Source organism: Marmota monax, unplaced genomic scaffold (genome assembly GCF_021218885.2).
Source record: "Marmota monax isolate L192 unplaced genomic scaffold, Marmota_monax_Labrador192_F-V1.1 WCK01_AAM20220418_F8-fsc00151, whole genome shotgun sequence".
Lineage (NCBI taxonomy): Eukaryota > Metazoa > Chordata > Mammalia > Rodentia > Sciuridae > Marmota > Marmota monax.
In genome coordinates this window covers 1,626,263-1,643,039 of record NW_026694226.1, presented here as the reverse complement: position 1 = coordinate 1,643,039, position 16,777 = coordinate 1,626,263, and the positions used below count along the sequence as shown (strand labels likewise).

Genomic DNA, 16,777 nt, shown 5'->3' with positions numbered 1-16,777 from the left:
ATTCTGCCAGGACCATTGTAGTGGCGTTGAATAAATGTGTGAGCTGAGCTGAATAATTTAACGGGAAAAGAAAAACACACAAATTAGATAAAACCTGGCTTGTTGTGATGAAAGCAGTAACAGTATGAAGTACTTTGTACTTTGGGAGTTCTGGAGACATTAACTTAGATTAATGTCTAAGACATGTTTTGACCTGGGCTTTAAATCATGGGGACTTAAAAAAAAAAAGGGCTTAAAAATAGGAGTAACAAGATGAGTTCGGGCTTGGAGGTAGAAGTAAACAGCGTTTTGTTATCGCAGAGTTATTTGGGGTGGCGAGAGAGTAGGGTAGACGAATGGGTCCAGATGAGCCAGAAAAAAAGGAGTTGGGTTCCATATCTTGAGACTTTTGATGTGACAAATCATTCTTTGGAATCAAATGTTTGAAAATCAAGATTTTCAAACGCTCCTGAAAGGCACTGTTTTCAATATGGTCTGGGCATAGTTTGGTAGAGTGGATCAGAGGGACCGCAGGAGTCAGAAAACGTGGACAAGAGATAGCAACTGGCCTTTCCTTGGGCAAGGTAGGGAGTGGGAGGATTCGTAGAGGCCTTCAGCGGTAGAAAGGGACTTAGTGACCAGTGTTGGCCAGGAAGAGAGGAAGGAGGCAACAGAAAACTTCATAAAGGTGCTTTTGGGGACCAGCCACCTACACCGAGGGGCAACTGCGAATCGTGAATATCCCGAGTGCTGCCTGGGAGGGCAGCAGTCAGTCCCAGCTCCGCCCACCTGTACTAACCTCTGGCCGTGCGTAGGGCCTCTCGCCCCGCCCAGAGGCTGTAGCCACGCCCCGCTCGGCGTCCCTATCCGGGCTCAGCAACCCTGCAGCCCAACGTCCACCGTCCTGCTTAGCTGCTGGTTGGCTCTGGGGAGGAGGGGCCCGGACCGTGGGGTTGGTGGGAGCGAGGTTACCTTTTCCTGTATCACACCGGAGTTGGATCTGGAGGAAGCTGCTGCAAAGTCTGCAGCGGCATGGCGGGAGCTCCGGACCAGCGCCAAACTGGCCCCGCAGCAGGGGAGCAGCTGCAGCAGCCCCAAGTCTCGTGCCAAGTCTTCCCGGAACGGCTGGCCCAGGGGAATCCCCAACAAGGGTTCTTTTCCAGCTTCATCACTCATAACCAGAAGTGCCAGCAAATGCTCCTGAAGACGGTGGAAACAAGTAGGAGCAGTAACCTGGAGGCTGGGGGTCTGCGGGGTGGTGTCTGACACCGGTGGGCGAGGAGGGGCCTGGACCCTTCTCAGCCGGGGAGCTCTGGTTCAGCCTCAGTCGCTGCCGGTTTCAGGCACCTCTGCGCAGAGTTTAGGAAGATCTAGCATCTTGAGGGCGGAGACGGGGGCCCAGACCTTAATTTCCACATCAGAGGAGGTGCTGAGTGAGGCCTCGTTTAGCACTACTGTTGCTTGTGGGATGAACAAAAAGTTGGGCTAGGAGTTTGCCCTTTTTGGTCAAGTTCAGTGATTTCTTATATAAGTTATGAAGTAACAGGGAGACTTTATGGTCAGGGTGAGGTGGGGTTTAAAAGAGCCCCGTTAATTAAGGCATTCTTTTTAAAAAAATTTTTTTTTTATTATTGGTTGTTCAAAACATTACAAAGTTCTTGACATATCATATTTCATACATTTGATTCAAGTGGGTTATGAACTCCCATTTTTACCCTGTATACAGATTGTTGTTGGCAGTGCAAAACCAGTTTTGCAAACCTGCTCTTCATTGTGAGGGTTTCTTAACTTCATGCATTGGTGGGCTACCACGCATAGAAACCTTGAAAAATTGTGTGTATATACACCTACATGAAGTTTTTTCGGGAGAAAGTTCATAGTTTCATCACATTCTCAAAGAGGCTCATGGATTCAAAAAGATTAAGAACTACTGCTGTGGATTAAATAGGGAGACCCACTGATGCATGTCTCTCAGTCCCAGAGATATTGCACTAGAGAAGATTTCTTAACTCCTTTGCATTGAAATAGACTTCCTAAGTCTACTTAAGATAGGTTTAGTAAAGTTTTAAACATACTTGTCCTATAGCAAGGTTACTGTTAAACAGCTGGCCAGTCAAAAGTAGACTTCCCAAAGATTTTCCAGCCTTTGGATTACTTGCATATAGTGAATCAAAGGAGATGGGAGGATGAAAGGAAGGGAATGATAATGACATTATATTTACTTTATAAATGTGAACTGAATGCTTCCTAGGATGTGTGGGAAGAAATACAAAGATGAGTAAGTTCCCTACCTTTAAGACATTTACAAGTGGAATATAGTGGAAAGAACCTGGGCAGTAAAGTTAAATATGAGTTCAAATTCTGGTCTTTCTTTTTAGTTTGTATGGAAGAGTGACTTAACCTGTCTTATCCGTAACAAAACAAAACAAAATAAAAAAAACAAAAGGGATGAACAGATAATCACACCTCTTTTAGGGTTGTGAGGAATAGATTTGAAGAAGGTAAAGTGCCAGCATATTAGGAGCTGAATAAAGGGTAGCTTTCTTACAGCAGAAGAGCCAAATAGTGGAGGACAATTTGGGATAGGATGTGAGGAAGTTGGGGTGCTGACCATGATTCCGTGCACCTCAGCCTTCCAAAGAGAAAGCCCTTAGTTGCTTGAATAATCACTTAAATATGATGCCTGGCATCTGGTATATACTTATTTAGTAATACTTATTATTAGTAGTAATATTTCTGTTAACACTGAGAAGAACCAAGTTAGTAAAGCAGTAAGCTATACCTTGCTACTTTTACTCACCTATTTTTGCATTAAACATTTTTACTCCGCCCCCCCCCCCCCCAGTCTTCCTGTACATTTATACTCAGACAAGATACGTGCTTGCAAAGTGTATATTAGAGGCATCTGGGTTCATTGTATTTTCCAGGAGTAGTCACAGGCTCAAGTCTTAAAAGTGGACAGGCCCTCAGGAATCATTTAGGATTCCCACCCCCATATAGGAAAACCTCTGTGCCATCACTGTCCAGATATCTATATATCTCTCCTGGAACAGGTTACCTGTTTTGGGGGGCACTCTCAGGCTACTTGTCTGTTGTTTCCAACTTTAATTGTTGGAAAAATCCTTTCTCATGAGTTGAAATCTGTCACATGTGACTTTGGTCCTCATGCCACTTTTTGAAGCATATTGACTGAATCATCTCCACATGACACCCTTTCAATACTTGAACCTCTTGTGGTCCTAATTAACTCTTTTTTTCTCTTTCCAAACCCTCAAATCCTTTAGTGCTTCTTGGCAAGCACAGCCCCCCACTATTTTAGTTGCCTTCCCCCATGGGAGAGCTTCAACTGGTGAGTCCCATTTGGAGTGTGGAACTTGGAATGGGACCTGTGTTACCAGTGCTGTCTGGTCAGCACAGAAATAGTGTAGCTATGTCATTCTTCATATCTGGAAATTATGCAATTGATTCTTTCTATGAATGTGGCTTAAGATTCCTCCATTCTTTTGGTATACACTGTAATTCTAAATGTTTGATCATTTAACGGAAAATGACTTTTTTTTTTTTTTTTGGTACCAGGGATTAACTCAGGGGCATTCGACCACTGAGCCATATCCCTAGCCCTAGTTTGTATTTTATTAGAGACAGGGTTTCACTGAGTTGCTTAGTGCCTCACTAAATTACTGAGGCTAGCTTTGAACCCGCGATCCTCCTGCCTCCACCTCCCGAGCTGCTGGGATTACATGTGTGCGCCACCATGCCTGGCCTACAAATGACTTTTGACACTGTTTAAGATGCTTGCTGGTACCACCTTCATGTTTGTATTAGTGTTTTATTTAATTAAAAGTTTGCTTTGAAGTTAATTTAAGTTCACATTCCTATGCTCATTTTTTTTGCCAATTTTCAGATGGTATGATTTCCTTGTGATTTGTGAATTACTTTTTTTTTTAAAAATATTTTTTAATCGTTGTCAGACCTTTATTTTATTTATTTATTTTTATGTGGTGCTGAGAATCGAACCCAGTGCTTCACACATGGGAGGCAACTGCTCTACCACTGAGCCCCAGCCCCAGCCCTGTGAATTACTTTTTGATAATCTATTTCTATTTGGATAATTTAATTGGTGCTACTTTTCCAATTAGCATACTTAATTGAACCAATATCTTTTTAGATCCATATGTCAAACTTCTACTTGATGCCATGAAGCGCTCCGGTTGGTAAGTAATTCTTGTTTACTTTAAAAAAATTTTTAAAAATTTTGAGACTAGGTTTTACTGTGTTGTCCAAGTTGTCATCCAGGTTGTCCTCAAACTCATGATCCTCTTGCCTCAGCTTCCCAAGTAGCTGGGATTATAGACATGTACCACTGTGCCTGGGTAATTAAATCTTTTAAAAGTGCTGTTCTATATTCTGACTGCCAAAATAAAAAAACCCGAAAAGCTTTGAGCTACTTCAGATTTCTGACTTCAGATCATGAAGTCAGATCACTTTTTCATGGATAGTGATTGCTGTATTCTCTCAAAGCAAGCCTGGCTCTTCAGCTGTTTTTTAACCTAACTCAGTCTCTGGTTCTATTATTCACCTTGGAGATTTAGTAAATACAATGTTCAAATCTTTCATTCTTTCTTTGGTACTAAGGATTGAACCCAGAGATGTTCAATTATGAGCCACATCCCCAACCCTTTTTAAATATTTGTTATTTAGAGACAGAATCTTGCTGAGTTGCTGAGGCTGGTTTGAACTTGTGGTCCTCCTATCTCAGCTTCCCAAGCTGCTGGGATTACAGGAGTGTGCCACCACACCCAGCCAAATCTTTCTTGTTAGTAATCTTTCTGGCCTTTTCATTCCACCAGCCTAGGCATTGTCCTTAATGGAGGACAGAGTGTTCAGAGTGTTATGTAGGAGTCTTTTATAGGTTTAACTTTGAGGGGATTAGAAGAAGTAACTTCTGACTTCCACTTAACATTCCAACCAAAGGCAGGAACTTCAGCATATTTCCAATAGTCTTTTTTTTTTTTTTAAAGTGAAAAGGTTTACTTTCTTTATTTTATATTAAAATAGGAAATACATCACGTATCACACTGTCCAATTCAGTCAACCAAATGCTTTATGGAATCACATAGAATTTGAATGAGGATCAGTTTGGCAGAGATAATCTCCCTATTTTACAGGTCAGAAAATTGAGTTCTGTAGGTATTAAATTGCTTTCCCAAGGTTTCACATCTGTTGGTAGCAGAGGGGATTTCCTGTATTTTGGAGGTTTCTCCAAACTTCTGGTCCAGGGCTATTTCCCACATATAAACTTCTCTTTTATCTGTTCTTGCCTTTTAGTGCTGTAAACAAAGAAAGACACTTTTCTTGTGAAGATTGTAATGGAAATGTTAGTGGAGGTTTTGATGCTTCAACATCTCAGGTTGGTATCTTTGTTTTCTCTCCTTTAATCCTTTCTTATGATATTTTTCTGAGCACTTTCTACATTCTGGATATTCTGTTTCATAGATTTTGTGTAGGTTTTTTAAAAAAGTTTAAGTCATGGTCCTTCCTCTTAAGGAGCTTATATTCTCTCAGAAGAGATAAGACACAAAGAGATGATTATAAAATTTTAGGCAGATTCAACTATTTCAGGTAGGCCTGCTGTGTTAGTCAGCTTTCCATCACTATGATAAATACCTGAGACGATCATCTTATAAGAAGGAAAGGGTTATTTGGTTCACAGTTTCAGAAGTTTTAGTCCATACTTGCTTGGCTCCCCATACCTTTGGATTTATGGCAAGGCAAGGCAGTACATCATGGCAAGAGTGCATGACAGGAAAATGCTCATCTCATGGTGGAGTGGAAGTAAGAAAGAGAGACAGTGAAGGGTCAGGATCCCAATATCCTGTTCAGGTGCACAGTCACAAAGACTTAACTTCTTTCCCCCATGCCCCATATCCTAAAGGTTCCACCACCTCCCAATAGTACATCAGGTTAGAACCAAACCTTCAACATGTGGGCCCTTGAGAGACATTTCAGATCCAGGCTGCAGCACTTGGTACCACAATGGAAAGTGATGTGATTGGCTGAAAAATACCAAGGGATTGCTACAGGATATAAAGCTTCTTCAGGGGCAAAGACTCAGAGTCGTAGTAGCCTGAGCATAAGTGGTGTGCTGTGAAATCAGCAGGCATGTTGGGCAATGGCATGTGGTCTAGTTTAGGTGGAAGGCAGGAACGTGGGCGTGGGGAGAAAGGGGAAATAGAATTGGAAAGAATGGTGAGCTAAGTAAAAGGGTTACACCTTAACATGGTGAGAAGTGATAACTACCTATGGAAGTTTCTGATCCGAAGTAAGTTTTCTTAAAGTTGCTTTTCATGGTGCCTGGCCCATAGTGAGTATTTAATGTTTCATTGTTAGTTTTAAGTCCTTGAAGAGTTTTGACAGAGTCTTGAAGGTGGTAAATGGGTTATGTCATGTGATGATTGTAGGTAAAGGTGTTATAAAAGTAACTATTTCCAATTGTATCTGTAATCCTCATTTAACTACACTTAACTGTTTTGCTGGTGAATTTCATATGTATTTTGGTTATTTGTAATTGTTGTATAGTAATCGTGGGAAAAGGCAGAATAGTTCAAGGGTGAGAATTTTGGGTTTTGGCAAGTTATTTTTATTGTTCTTGGGCAAGTTTTTTCTTATTCTCAGTTTTCTCATTTGTAATTTGGTATTCACAATACTGACAAGTTTCAAAATGGCTCTTGGTGAGTTCATCTGTTGCTTCACTCTGGGGGTTAAATAGTGTGGACCTTTTGAACTTTCACATTAACTTTTTTTTTTTTTTGTACCAGGGGTTGAACCCAGGGGTACTTAACCACTGAGCAACATCCCCAGCCCTTTTTATTTTTTAATTTTGAGGCAGGTCTCACTAAGTTGCTTAGGACCTCACTAAATTGCTGAGGATGGCTTTGAATTTGCGACCCTCCTGCCTCAGCCTCCCCAGCCACTGGGGATTATAGGCACAGGCTGCCACACCCGGCTTCCCTTTTTGTTTTTTAAATTAAGTTTTTCATTCATACAGAAGAGTAAAAAACCTGTATGTCCACTTTCATTAATAAAAGAAACAGCTGTACAACTGCAACCCAGATTTGAGAAGCGGGACATCACCAGGATTTTAGAAGCCTGTGTGCTCATCTTTAACCACATCCCTTTATTCCTTACCCTGAGTTTTGGAAATCATTACTTTTCTGAGTGTTTTACCATGTACATATACAGATCAGAAATGTACTGTTCTAGATGCTGCTTTTGTGCTTTGTATCTAGAATGCTTTGAGTTCTACGTAATACTTTGTAGTTTTTTTTCCCCCCCAGTACTGGTGTTTGAAACCAGGGGTGTTCTTACTACCAAGGCTACACCCCTGGCACTTTGATTTTTGAAACAGATTTTGGGTAAGTTGCTGAGATGGTATATGTACATGGTAAAACACTCAGAGAAAAATAGTGATTTCCAAAACTCAGGGTAAGGAACTTGTGGTCCTCTTGCCTCAGCCTTCCGAGTTGCTGGGATTTAAGGCATGTGCCACCACACCCAGCTTTATGAAATCTTACAGTAGATTGTCTTCTGTAAATCAATCCTTTAGTTTAACATTGTGAGATTCTTCCACGCTAAATAAACCTCTCTGGTTTATTTTATTATCTGTAAAATATGGGTAATTATTATATCTATCTTATAGAATGATTTTGAGAATTAAATATCTCTAGTAAAGTTGCTTATCATGGTGCGTGGCCCATAGTGAGCATTTAGTGTTTCAATGTTAGTTTTAAGTCACTTTTATATAGTATTCCACTGTGTGAGTGTTACAGTTTATCCTAATATTGATTGTTTCCAGTTTTGTTGTTATGAATGATGCTGCTATGAACATTTTTACCTTCTGTCCTAATGCACATCTGCAAGAGTTTCTCCAAGATACAAGCCTTAGAGCAGAATTTATGGGTCTCGGAATATATATACACTGGACTTTAGCTGGTCATGTCAAATACTTTCTTCTCAGGGTTTCATATACATAATACTCTTTGGTTACTCCTTTGATACGAAACTCTTCTTCTAGTCATTAACTATTGAAGTCCTTTTATCCTTTGTGTACTTACTTTTTCTTACTCTGTATTCTGCCAACGGTATCTCATTAATTTTTCTAGGTTAAAATCTCTTTTGAACTCCACATTCATGTATCTAAGTGCCCATTGGACACCTCTCCTTGGATGTCTTAAAGGCAAATTAGACCTGACATGTCCAAGTCCAAATTCATGATTTTTGCATTCTTTGTCACCAACCAACCTAATTTTTAAAATTTTGCATATTTCATTTGTTTGGTCTTTTAGCTTTTCATATTTCAGTGAATGGTTCTACCATCCATCTTATTACTTAAGCCAGAAATATATGGATACTTTTTATTCCTTCCTCATCTTCTACCCATCACCAAATTTTGTCCAGTTTGCCTCCTAAATTCCTCTTTTAGTCTTACCATTCTAACTCAAATACCCCATTCTCTGACTCTTGCCTAGAATATTTCATTAGCCTAGAAGTAATTTCTCTGCATCCAGTTTTGTCATCTTCTGCTGCTTCATCCAAGTATAGTAAAAAGGATAAAAACAACATAAAACAAAAGCAGTGGTCTATGTCAGCTCTCCCCCTCAGTGGCTTCCCATTGTTCTCAAGATAAGACAGGGAAGTCTTTTGATCTCTGCCTTCCTCACCAGCCTCATCTCAGGCCTGCCATGCCAGACTCTGGGCTTCAGCTCTTTGCCCTGCTTTCAGTTTTCAAATATTCTGTGCCTTTAAACAGACTAGATCACCGTATGTTCTTTCTTACTGTATGTTCTCAGAACAACCTGAGTTTTTCTTGATGACAAATTGTCATTCATGTTTTTAAACATTTTGGTAAGTATTTATTAATTTCTGTGTATTAGTAGACTGCGAATCTACTATTAGGTCTTTTTTTTTTTAAAGATTTATTTTTTTTTAAAGAGAGAGTGAGAGAGAGAGAATTTTAATATTTATTTTTTAGTTTTTGGCAGACACAACATCTTTGTTTGTATGTGGTGCTGAGGATCGAACCCAGGCCTCACGCATGTCAGGCGAGCGCGCTACCGCTTGAGCCACATCCCCAGCCCCTACTATTAGGTCTTAATAAATAAATTGAATAAATAAATTTTAAATGAATATATAAAATTTCTGGTACATATACTAGTGTCTAGTATTTAGGAAGTGCACAATAAATGGTGTGTCATTATTGGCTCTCTTGTGTCTTATTCTTACAGAGTCCTGCTCAGCGTGCTATTTGTGAAGATCTTTTTGGGAATTTTTCCTGGCATTTTTTTCTTATTCTAATAGAATGAGGACAACGGTGTTCATTTATTGTTCAGAAATGTGCTAAAACTATTTTAGATATATTCTTGTTTAATTCTCACAATTCAATGAGGCAGGTACTGTAAATGATCTCCTTTTTATAGTTGAGTAAATTTGCCCCAGTTTACCAAGTTAGCAAGGACTGGAGTTGGAATTTGAATCTGTCTCTTTCATTCCAAAGTCCAGTCGTAACCACAGAGCTATGAAATACAAGATAGCTCAGTGAGGACTCTTACGGGAATAAATGTCCTTGACCCAAGTGCCATTGTGATCCTGAGAAAGGAGAAGGGAGAAAATAGTTATAGGGAAGGCTAATAGAGCATGCACGTTGAGGATTGGGACTTGACAAGGAGCAGGTGTGGGGTTGGTGAAGAAGAGTAGCCAGAGGCATTCCAAGCAGGTGAGTTCACAGGATCATGTGGGAGGTAAGGTAGAATCTGTGGAACGAAAGCAGATTTTAGAAATACGTGAACTTCTTTTATTTTGGTGTCTTCTAGATTGTTTTGTGCCAGAATAACATCCGTAACCAGGCCCACATGAGCAGAGTGGTCACCCACGAGCTCATTCACGCATTTGATCATTGTCGTGCTCATGTCCACTGGTTCACTAATGTCAGGCATTTGGCCTGCTCAGAGGTGAGTTTCACTGAAGAAGACACATTTTTTCCCCAGAATACTCTGTGCTTTACATTTTATTCAGTATAATTTGCTTAAACTTACTGCTTTTCTTATTGTCACAGTTCTACTTTAGTCTTGAATTTCTATATTTATATATAGAATATACATATAATCTATATTTAACTAATAACTATAATTTTTGAGGTACAACTAGAGAAATTTTAAGTATATTTTAAAGTGGTATTAAATATAACTTTTAAGGCCCAATAATAATGATGACTGACTTTAATTATAACAATAAACCATTTTTTCCTATGGAATAAGTTATATAACATTAAAAAAATATAATATTTAACATTTACTGAGGGCTACATGCCAAACACTAGTCTGTTTGAATGGATTCTTATTTAATCTTCGCAACAACCTATCAAGGAAGATATTCTTATTATCCTTGCTTTATATAAGTGGAAATGAAGCATTTGTTTAGATTCGTGGTTAGGAAGTGGCAGAGGCAGCGTTTCAACCAGGGTTCTTAATTAGTTTGCCGTGTTGTCTTCCATAGGTAAAGTCCTTGCTTGACCTAGAATAAAACATTTAGTCTAACATAAAATATATTTATTCATAAGCACTTTGGATTCCTTTCACATGTATACACACATATGTTCCTAGAGAGATGTGTATTCCATACTGCTATTTTATTAACTGAAGAGAGCATTGTAATGAAAAATTAAAAAAAAAACTCATATAAATATCAAGTTTACACTTTACAACTTAGATTATTTTTCTTTCCCATGAAATTAATAAGTGACCCCACTGCATCTAATTATATATAATTCATATTATTTGGAGAGTAGATTGAAACCTGAGTTTTTAAATAGCTCTCTATCTTGGGCATTTAATGCCTATTAGCTAGTTAAGTATGTTAAGCTCCTTGGGGAATGAAGCCATTCTCTTTGCAATGAATTAGCAAAAATGTTGCCAGAGGGTGTGGAACCTATGTGGGTAGTTCCAAGACTTTTAAAAAAAAATCTATTGAAATGTAGCAAATTAGAAAATATGTTCTAACTGCAGTCTGTCATTTTCATAGCATGACTGCTTTTGAATGTTCTTGGTTCTTTGTATAAAGAATGTTTTTAATTCTTTGTATTAATCTTTCATAGTTAAGTCAAGGCCCTGGAGAAATGTCATGATAGGGGATCTAGGGAAAGTCTAAGAGAGTTTTCCTCCATGTGGACTGGGGCTGGGAGGAGTCCTATGCCCAAAGTGTCTTAGATACCAGTGTGTCCAGTTTTGAGCTCACTTTGCAATTTGGTTCGTAGATCAAAATACTCTCTTGAAGTCCTTTTGGTAGTTTCTAGAAGTGCTTATATCTTGTAGAGATATGGACTTTAACTTTGAGGTCCAACTCTTTGAATTTTGGTTTAAAAAAATTAGTTTTGTCTTAAGGCTATGGGGTAAAATTTAGAAAATTCCCTTTGGTAAGCGAATGAACTTTTCTCCAACCTCAGTGTATTTGGTGTTGTCTACTATAGGACACAAATGTGTGCTTTTGTTGTTAATAAAGAAAATTCTTTAAAAGAAAGATTTAACTCTATTCCTAGAAAAACATGCTAATTTTATATTCTTTCTCAGTTTTAAAAAATTGTTTGCTATCATAAAAACACAGGGCATGAGCATTTATTTTCTTTTTGTTTGCCTTTTTTCTTTGTGATAGGTTCGAGCTGCTAACCTTAGTGGGGACTGTTCACTTGTAAATGAAATATTCAGGTTACGGTTTGGATTAAAACAACACCATCAGGTAAAAACTAACATGAAATCACCTACCCTCAAGAGTATTAGGATTGGAAATAATGAATGAAAAAATGAAGTACATTTAGTATTTGAAATTTGAAAGAACTCCTTATTGAAAAGCCCATTTAACTGAGTAGATGGAATTTACTTCTGCTTTACAATTACAGACAAACTATGTGTCTAGGAGATATTGGTAGTGAAAAGGGCTTTGCTTTTGCCTCTAGGATACTTTTGGATGGGGGTAGATGAAGAATAGAAGGAAACCACAGCCTGTCTTTCATTCTAAAGTCCTGCACTTACATTTGGAAGCTAACACAGTATTCTGGAGACAAATTGTAATTCCTTTCAGAACAGACTGCATGGGTAAGGATCAGTGCCCCTGATAGTTAAGTCAAGGCCCTGGAGAAATGTCATGATAGGGGATCTAGGGAAAGTCTATTTTTAAAATCGTGTGACGAGGCAGTATAGAGCTCAAGGATTGATAATGGAGGTGAGAAGTTCTGCCCACAGCTCTCAAGGCTGTGTCCATGCTGGGGAGAAAGACTGGTTAGAGGTTTTCTGTGAGAAGAGCTTGTTGGGCTGATTTGTGAAGTTAGACTCATCAGGATAGCAGTTTCAACCAGATATAAGGCGGATAGGCTTGAAATGACAGAGAGGCCTTTGGTTTCCAGAGGAAAGAGCAACTCAACTCTGGGGTGGAGGGGTGGAAAGTCATGGCGAATTATTAATAGAAATTGTGAACTCAGTGAGCTGGAAGGCAAGCCTGATGCTTGGAGAGAGCAGTTATTCTGATTGGACCATTAGGCTTCCAGTCAGTGCCAAGTCAACCCAGTGTACCTACTAACTGGTCATGCACCACATGTCTCTTACCCACTTCCCTGGCAAATTCTCTGTGTCACTGTCAGTGGAGAGAATGGAAGCAGGGTGTACATTAGCATATCCTAGAACTAATAAGAAGATAATGTGATTAAAGCATGAGCTCTGGGTCCACGGTCTTTGAAAGAGAAGTCTCTCCCACTTTTTACCATTGAATAAAAGAAAATAAACAGAAAATAAGTAAAACTAGCAACAGGTTGGGAGACAAGTGGAAGTAGTAGACCCTGGTTGAGGGAGAATGGAATCTCTGCTTCTGAACCCAAGAAATGGAAACAGTAGGTCCTGTAACTGACTGTAAGATTGCACAGTTATACTTTTATTTTGATAGAAATTTATTACATGTAGAAAGAAGTAAAGCTAAATTGTGGTTTACATTTGTGTCTTCCAACCATTTGGCTTCAGGAGACAGATTTTTTTTTTCTTTTGGTTCTGGGGATTGAACTCAGGGGCACTTGATAACTGAGCTGCATCCTTGCCGTATTTGTATTTTATTTAGAGACAGGGTCTCACTGAGTTGCTTAGCACCTTGCCATTGCTGAGGCTGGCATTCTACTCCTGAATCCTCCTCCCTCAGCCTCCCAAGCTGCTGGGATTACAGGCGTGCACCACCATGCCTGGAAGGAGTCAGATTTTTAGTTCTTTTTTTTTTTCCCTCTAGAAAGAGAAATTTCCTCTCTCTGGCAATTGCTGTTGTGGCTTCATATGGTTCGTTTGTTTTCTTGTTCTTTTATGCATGGCATTTATTTTTAAAATCAGTGTTTGCTGGATGCAGTGGCACAGGCCTGTAATCCTAACTACTTGAGAGGTTGAGGCAAAAGGATTCCAAGTTTAAAGCCAGCTTGGGCAACTTAGTGAGACACTGTCTCAGTATAAAAAATAAAAAGGGTTGGGGATGTAGTTCACTAGTAAAGTGTCTCTCAGTTCAATCCCCAGTAACACCAAAACATCATCAATAACAAAAACAAACAAACAAATCAGTGTTTGGTGTAACTTGGGTTGAGAAGCACTGGTTTATATTCCAGTGCTAATTCCAGTTTAAGCATGTAGACCAAGTTAAATTAGAACTGGGAAAACACAGAGAAAATTGGTGATTGTCATGATGCACAGCCATCAAATCATGTTTTGATTATTTTTTTAGGAAATGATCCAAAGCTATTCTTTTAGTTTTGGACTGGGGTAGAAAAAGGTGAATTAAAAGCTCTCCAAGAACTGGAACAGCAGGCTCTTATATTTCTTAAAATATTTAAGTTAGAAGGTTGAAAAATTCCAGTCACTTACTGTGTAACATTAGGTAAATTATTTTCTTGGGACTAGAACTTTAATACTTATGCAAAGAACAGTCAGGGAAAAAATGTTTTGTTTAATTTTTGTTTCTGTCTAAAAATTAAGGCACTTTCCAAGTTTGGATGTATATGTGTGTGATTTTCTATTGCAGCCAGGGAAGAGAGTGCCCTTCTTGAAGGAAAAGTTAGCTAGCATTGGTCAACTGAGAAGGAAGAGAGGTGAAGATGTGAAGTATATTTTAAATATAATTAAATTTTATGGAAATCAATTAGGACCTTGCTTGTAGATATTTTTTTTTATGTGTGTGATTTTGAAAATTGGGAATTACCATTTAGCACATGTTGCCTAAAACTTCAGAGAATGACATCTGCTTTTATTATTGGAAAACATGAGAACATCAAGGTCTGTCTTATGCCTAGAAGATTTAAGTCGGGCTAAACATTTTCCATAATTTGAATTACATTTCTGTGTTTTCTTCTTTTGAATGACAAATTAATAAAGTAATATGTGAGTAAATTAATTTTAATTGTGGTTCAGACATTATATAAATTGATATTTCATGATTAAATTTCACAGAAAATGAAGGCCACATACTTTTCTTTTTCCTTAGACTTGTGTGCGAGACAGAGCAATTCTTTCTATCCTGGCTGTTAGGAATATCAGCAAAGAAGTAGCTGAGAAGGCTGTTGATGAAGTTTTTGAATCTTGCTTCAATGACCATGAACCTTTTGGAAGGATCCCACATAATGAGAAATATGCAAGATATGCTCATAGAGACTTTCAAAACCGGGATCGATATTACTCAAATATATGAATGACATTTTATATTACAGAGCTTCAGTCAGCATGAAGAAAAAAATATGGTTCTCAAGAAAACAAATGTACAAAAAAAAATGATCAATTAAATACAGATAAAATGCAGAAGATACTTTAATATATGGTCAGAAAGAGTAACAGGCAAAAAATGAAATTGTTTTAAGCCACAAGGTTAAAATTATGTCTTTGGAGCTAATCATTTGCTAATTAGGATGAATAAATTACATTTTGTATTTTCTACTGTATATTTGTATTTTTTAATATTTTATTTATTATTTTGATTTATTTTTATTACATGAGATTATTTTAAAATCTGATTATGAAACCTATGAAGTATGCCCTTGTCTGATGTTGATAGGGGATCAAAGTTGATATTTACATTAAATGTAAAGAAAAATGAACTGATCTCATTGTAGGACGTTTTAAAAAATGTTGTCATAATTAAAACATGTAAAGAATTAAAGTTGATAATAACTCATTCAATGGTCACGCCATTTTCTCTCCACTGTTTCAGTATGTATGTGAATTACCATGTGGCTTAATTTTCGGAGGACAGTCTTTTTTCAGTAAGGTAATGCATTAAATTTATAATGCAGTCTAGTTTTCATATGATCCTTTTCAAATCTTGTCAGGCCCTGTGTCTGAATTTTGGATTCAGAAGACACTGTCAGCTTATCTAAAACCCTTACCAAAGGCATCACATGCATATTTCACCTGCTCCTGGCAAATATCACTTAGATTTCACTTAGATTATGTGCAGACTGAAAAGATGGTGATGCTTATGTGTAGATGTGGCTTGAAGAGAGTGAAATAAGCAGGATTCTATTTTTTTTTGTTTTAGAATTTAAAATCTGTTTAGATACAAATTTTAACAGTGCATCAGTGTTCTGAGCGTGCTCCAAAGATGGAAGGTTCCTTAAGCTGAAACATGGGGTTTCTTTAGTTTGAAGAAGGTAGTATCTGAAGGAGGTAGCTATGGGTGGAGTTTTCTGTCACCCAAGAAGGAGTGATAGTTTGTCACTCAAGAGGGAGTGAGTCCTTCATCCTCCTACTCATGTCTTTCTATGTTCCTACTCTAACAAAAGGAGCAGTGTTTTTTTTTGTTGTTGTTGTTACTGAAGTGAATGTAGTGTAAATTCAAATCAGAGTGTTATAATTTTAGGATGCTAATGTAATCTCCATGGTAACCACAAAAATAGCTAAATATATACAAAAAAGGAAATGTAAAGGGAGTTCAAATATTTCACTTAAAAAATCAAACACAAAAGAAGTAATGTAGGAATTGAGACATAAAAATGTGATGCAGCATATAGAAAACAAAGAGGAAAGTGAGAGAAGCCTCTCCTTATCAGCTACTTTTAATGTAAATGGATTAAACTCTTCCATTGTAGAAGGAAAAAAAAAATGATCCAACTATATGCTGTCTATAAGGGACTCATTTTAGATCCAAAGACACATGTTGGTTGAAAATGAAAGGATGAAAAAGGATATTCCATCAAAGTAGTAAACATAAGAGAGCAGGGGTGGCTATAGCAATATCAGATAAAGCAGACTTAAAAAACAAAAAGCTAGATGTGACCTGTAATCCCAGTGATTTGGGAAGCTGAGATAGGAGGATCACAAGTTTCAGGCCAGTGTTGGTAACTAGTGAGACTCTGTCTCAAAATAAAAAGAAGTACTGTGTTTAATTCCCAGTGCCAAAAATAAAAGTAAATTTAAAAAAGACCAAGAAGGATATTGTAAATTAGTGAAAGTTTCAATACAGCAAGAGATAAAATGATTATTAATGTTTATGCACCTAATGACAGGCTATCAAAATATGTGCAGCAAAAATTGACAGAATTGAGAGTAAATAATTCAATGAGAATAGTTGGAAAGTTCAATAATGAACAGCCAGACAGAAAATAAGTAAGGAAGTAGAGGGCTTGAGCAACACAACAAATTCATCAGATCTAACTTGTGTGCTGGCCCCCGCCTCACCCAGCATGCTCAACCCCAAAGCAAAAATATACATATTTTTCTCAAGTGCACATGGGGCATTT

The 16,777-nt window shown here is 38.0% G+C and overlaps 1 protein-coding gene across 3 annotated transcripts; it reads left to right on the top strand.

The window, feature by feature from the left end:
• The first annotated feature begins 846 nt into the window (after positions 1-846).
• Atp23 (ATP23 metallopeptidase and ATP synthase assembly factor homolog) lies at positions 847-15,213 on the top strand. Of its 3 annotated transcripts, XR_006856644.2 has the most exons (7): positions 847-1,198; positions 4,148-4,193; positions 5,308-5,389; positions 9,849-9,986; positions 11,683-11,766; positions 11,984-12,122; positions 14,530-14,667. XR_006856644.2 is itself a non-coding variant. In XM_046466790.2 (6 exons), exons 1-6 carry the CDS (start codon positions 1,012-1,014, stop codon positions 14,731-14,733), a joined length of 741 nt encoding a protein of 246 aa, XP_046322746.1. In that variant the 5' UTR covers positions 851-1,011; the 3' UTR covers positions 14,734-15,213. The 3 variants fall into 3 exon arrangements, 2 of the variants coding, with proteins under 2 accessions (XP_046322746.1, XP_046322747.1); XM_046466790.2 differs by lacking the exon at positions 11,984-12,122 and having other exon boundaries at positions 851-1,198; positions 14,530-15,213; XM_046466791.2 differs by lacking the exons at positions 847-1,198; positions 4,148-4,193; positions 5,308-5,389; positions 11,984-12,122 and adding an exon at positions 8,926-9,751 and having other exon boundaries at positions 14,530-15,213.
• Positions 15,214-16,777: the final 1,564 nt, after the last annotated feature.

Excerpts from the sequence above, each read along its gene's own strand:
- Atp23 (XM_046466790.2), top strand. The coding sequence starts at position 1,012 with ATGGCGGGAGCTCCGGACCAGCGCCAAACTGGCCCCGCAGCAGGGGAG. Across the intron at positions 1,199-4,147 it reads CCTGAAGACGGTGGAAACAA|ATCCATATGTCAAACTTCTA; the intron begins GTAGGAGCAGTA and ends ATATCTTTTTAG. Across the intron at positions 11,767-14,529 it reads GATTAAAACAACACCATCAG|ACTTGTGTGCGAGACAGAGC; the intron begins GTAAAAACTAAC and ends CTTTTTCCTTAG.